The sequence below is a fragment of the Bufo bufo genome, chromosome 1 (genome assembly GCF_905171765.1).
Source record: "Bufo bufo chromosome 1, aBufBuf1.1, whole genome shotgun sequence".
In the NCBI taxonomy this organism is placed as follows: domain Eukaryota; kingdom Metazoa; phylum Chordata; class Amphibia; order Anura; family Bufonidae; genus Bufo; species Bufo bufo.
The window spans coordinates 625,842,193-625,846,546 of NC_053389.1; the positions used below are offsets into that span (position 1 = coordinate 625,842,193).

At 40.6% G+C, this 4,354-nt stretch overlaps 1 protein-coding gene across 1 annotated transcript; it reads left to right on the forward strand.

The window, feature by feature from the left end:
• The first annotated feature begins 2,921 nt into the window (after positions 1-2,921).
• On the forward strand, positions 2,922-3,860 carry LOC120986272 (olfactory receptor 1052-like). Its single transcript, XM_040414754.1, has one exon. The coding sequence runs from the start codon at positions 2,922-2,924 to the stop codon at positions 3,858-3,860; it is 939 nt and encodes a 312-aa protein (XP_040270688.1).
• Positions 3,861-4,354: the final 494 nt, after the last annotated feature.

Consider the following 4,354-nt stretch of genomic DNA (forward strand, 5'->3'; position numbering starts at 1 on the left):
ATTAATAACTTCAATGTAAGATTTTCTTTTTGGGATAGATTTCAAGTAGGCCTCCAATACCACAAACTAGTTATTTTCAGAATGGCAAATTTGGGAATGCTTTTTCAACCCAGAACAAAAAGTCTGCTTTGACGGTCACTACAAATAACTTGACCAGCTAAAACTGTGCAGATTTGGTTGAATAGAAATGTCAGGTCTATTTTTAAGGTGCTGGTTGACAGGCTCAACTTGCCCCTGATGTAATATATGGCCAAAAAATAACCACACTGTTGATGGTTAAATGCACTTGGGTGACACAGGCTCAGCCTGCAGCTGATCTAGTATATGGCCAAAAAATAATCAGACTGTTGATGGTTAAATACACTTGGGTGAAACAGGCTCAGCCTGCAGCTGATGTAGTATATGGCCAAAAAATAACCAGACTGTTGATGGTTAAATGCACTTCGGTGACACAGGCTCAGCCTGCAGCTGATGTAGGATATAGCACAAAATAACCACACTATCGATGGTTAAATACACTTGGTGATAGCTCGTGCTGGCGCACCACAAGTCACAAAATGGCCGCCGATCACCCCAGAAAAAAAGTGATCTAAAAACGCTCTGGGCAGCCTCAAAAAAGTGAGCAAGTCAATAATAGCACTTTAATGATCCACAGCTGCAGATCGATCACAGAATGAAGTCTTTTGGAGGAGTTAATCTGCCTAATCTCGCCCTAACGTCGTAGCTGCAACCTCTCCCTATGCTTGAATCAGCAGAGTGACGTGCAGCGCTACGTGACCCAAGCTTATATAGATGCTGGGTCACATGCTGCACTGGCCAATCACAGCCATGCAAATAGTAGGCAAGGCTGTGATGGCCTCTTGGGGCAAGTAGTATGAAGCTTGTTGATTGGCTGCTTTGCAGCCTTTCAAAAAGCGGCAAGTAAGCGCCGAACACCGAACCCGAACCCGGACTTTTACGAAAATGTTCGGGTTCGGGTCCTCGTCACGGACACCCCAAAATTCGGTACGAACCCAAACTATACAGTTCGGGTTCGCTCATCCCTAGTCATAAGCCATATCAAGCGGTATACTTATATTTTTCAGCCCCAATTACAGGGGGAATACAGCCCTAACAGGACTTGAACAGCCTCACTGCATAGGGGATCTAGATCTATAAGACCCAGAAGCTTGCAAAGAGATCTGGCCCCTGGTAATTACATATCTACTGGGACTGGAGCAGGAAGTAGCATTGACGCATTATGGTCTTGATATATAGAGGAAGAGCTCATAAAGAGCTGTGTATGGAGTGATGCGGATGGCAGGTATGGTAAATAAATAAAATAAAGTCCTTTCCTTCTCTATGGGAGCTCCTGTCACTGAAAGTGGGCTCCTGCAGCTGCAAGATTAGCGTGGAGTTATGATCTCTGCGAAGACATTTAGAAATGTCCATGCAGAGATAGGTGGTGACTGCCAGACATTTATACTCAATGGGCGGGCATCTCACCTTTCAGACAATAAAATTAAGATTCATCATAAATTCATTTGTAACCCAAAACTACAGCTCATTCCACATAAACAAGCCCTCACACAAAATAAATTATTCTTTAATTTTAAAGTGGTTTTATAGTGAAATGTAACAAAACACATACATTTGCTAATTGTTTCAACCTGCAGTTACCATCATTTAGGCCTCATGCACACGGCCGTGTTCCGCGGCCGAGAGTGGTCCGTGGTAACCTGGCCGGGATTCCTTCTGACAGCAGGAGCGCACGGCGTCATTGGTTGCTATGACGCCGTACGCTTCATGCCGCCGCTGCTGTACAGTGATACACTCGTAGTACGAGTGTATCACTGTACAGCAGCGGCGGCATGAAGCGTACGGCGTCATAGCAACCAATGACGCCGTGCGCTCCTGCTGTCAGAAGGAATCCCGGCCAAGTTACCACGGACCGAACACTGCCGTGTGCATGATGCCTAATCCTGCATAATGAATGTGGTAAAGAAAAAATAATAATTAGACAGAATTATTGTTTTTAATTCATCTTCCATCCCAATATATGTCATAAAAAGTGAAACCAATTGGTGCAGCATGTCTAGGAGAGGAGAGCAGAGTAGGAGTGATAGTAGCAAGAATGGTGGTTGTAGTTGTTTTTTATTCTGGTGCTTTCCTTGGCAATGCAGTGATGGGAAGAGAGTACCTTCCTTCCCTTTAGGGCACACCCTGGTCTTGAGGTTCTCCTGCATGATCGTGGTTCAGGGTGGCCTTAAAGGTGAAGAATTGTGGGTTTCAAGTCAGGATTCCTTTGGAAGCTAAAGGTGTCGGTTCAGTGTAGCAGAAAGTGATAAGGCCAAGTTAATAGCAAATGGCTTCTTTACTGAAAGATTAGGTTCAGGCACATCAGTTACAGTGCTCAGCATGCATGGACTGGCAGTTCTTACACAATGTGCAAATTCTCCACAGTTCTCACAGGTTACAACAAATAAAAAAAAATTGGGTATCAGCCTAACTAAATTGGCTCTGAGAATGAAGTTAACGTGACATTTATACAGAACAGTCAATATTCTAAAAACAAAATACCTAAAACTGCAGAATTGATGTTTCCCTTACAAAAAAAGCAATAAAAAACTTTGATGAACCCCCATTTATTGCGCCATTAAATCTACAACTCAACAAGCAAACAAAGGTGACCTGGATAATCATATTATCATTAATTATACATTATAGGATAATTAGAAAAATGAAATTCCTATGGCACAATGCTGTTCTCAAACTGTGCGTCTCTAGAGGATCCAAACAAATGCTTTATAACATAAATGAAGCCAATATACAATGCTTTCATCTGCATTGAAGGTTGTGTGCTTCTCTTCTGTGTATATTAAATGAATGCCTATTTTAATTCAATTTACTATTACTGTTATATATTGATTTGATACAATACAATGAAGAATGAAACACTTGTGACAAAATTTATTCTCTCTAGTCTTTCTTCCAACCCATACCATCGGCTGCCTCTCTTCCTCATCTGCTCTATAGTCTACCTGGTAACTATTCTGGAGAATCTTATAATGGTTTTGTTAATTAGATTGACTCCAGGCTTGCAGACACCAATGTATTTCTTCCTTATGAATTTATCCATTGTTGACATCTTGTATTCATCAACTATAGCACCCAACATCATTGTCAACATCTTCTCTGGAAATAAAGCAATTTCCATCACTGGTTGTGCAATGCAAATGTTCTTCTTCATTGACCTTGGGAGCACAGAAGGGATGATACTTGCAGTGATGGCCTATGATCGATATGTAGCTATATGTAAACCGTTGTATTATGCGGTCATTATGAATAAAGTGACATGTATAAAATGTATTTGCTCAGTATCCATCGCAGGATGTATTAATTCATTAATTCATACATGTGCTGCATTTAGTCTCCCGTTCTGTCAATCAAATCAGCTCAACCATTTCTACTGTGATATTAATCCCATTTTAAAACTATCATGTAAAGATACATTTCTTAACCAAGTTTTCTTATATGTTTTTGCTGGTTCTATTGAAGTGGGCTCCTTTTTATGTATAATGATATCATACACCTACATTATATTTGCCATATGTAGAATTAGATCTTCTAGAGGTAGGAGTAAGTTACTCTCCACTTGTGTCTCTCACTTTACATGTGTAGCCTTATTCTACTTCCCAATTTTCTTCATGTACTTGCGACCAAATTCTGCCTATGCCGTGGATCAGGACTGGATGGTGTCAGCGTTCTATACAGTGATAATACCAATGTTAAATCCCATGATTTATAGTTTAAGAAATCAAGATGTAAAACAAGCTCTGGTAAAATTTAATGTCAATAGGATTCGCTGTGTACAGATATAGCAGTATAATAATAAAGCTATATTCACATCTGCATTGGAGGCCCCATCCACGGACCCCGTCACAGATTTTGTAAAAAAAACACAGAAGCGGAACTATGGAAACAGCAATGCTGGTGTAACCCAGCCTAACCTCTATCACATGAGGTCAGCTTTGACTTGCTACATTTGTATCCATATTTGACTTTCCCAAAAATAGCATATCAGTCCTAAAAGTAAAATAAGGATAACGTATCCTGTCGTCCATCTCCTCCAATAAGTGAATTAAATCGAGGGAGTCAACATATGGAAATTAGTGATCAGAGCTTATTAACGTGAGTAGTCTCATCTACATAGTTACATATTAACATGGTTTATAAGGCCAAAAAAAGACATCTGTTCATCCAGGTCAGCCTGTTATCCTGCAAGTTGATCCAGACTGTGAGGTAGAAGCCAATTTTCCCCAATCCAATCAGGAAATCAGAGAAACTCCCTGGATCAACAACTCCTCTCTAGTAG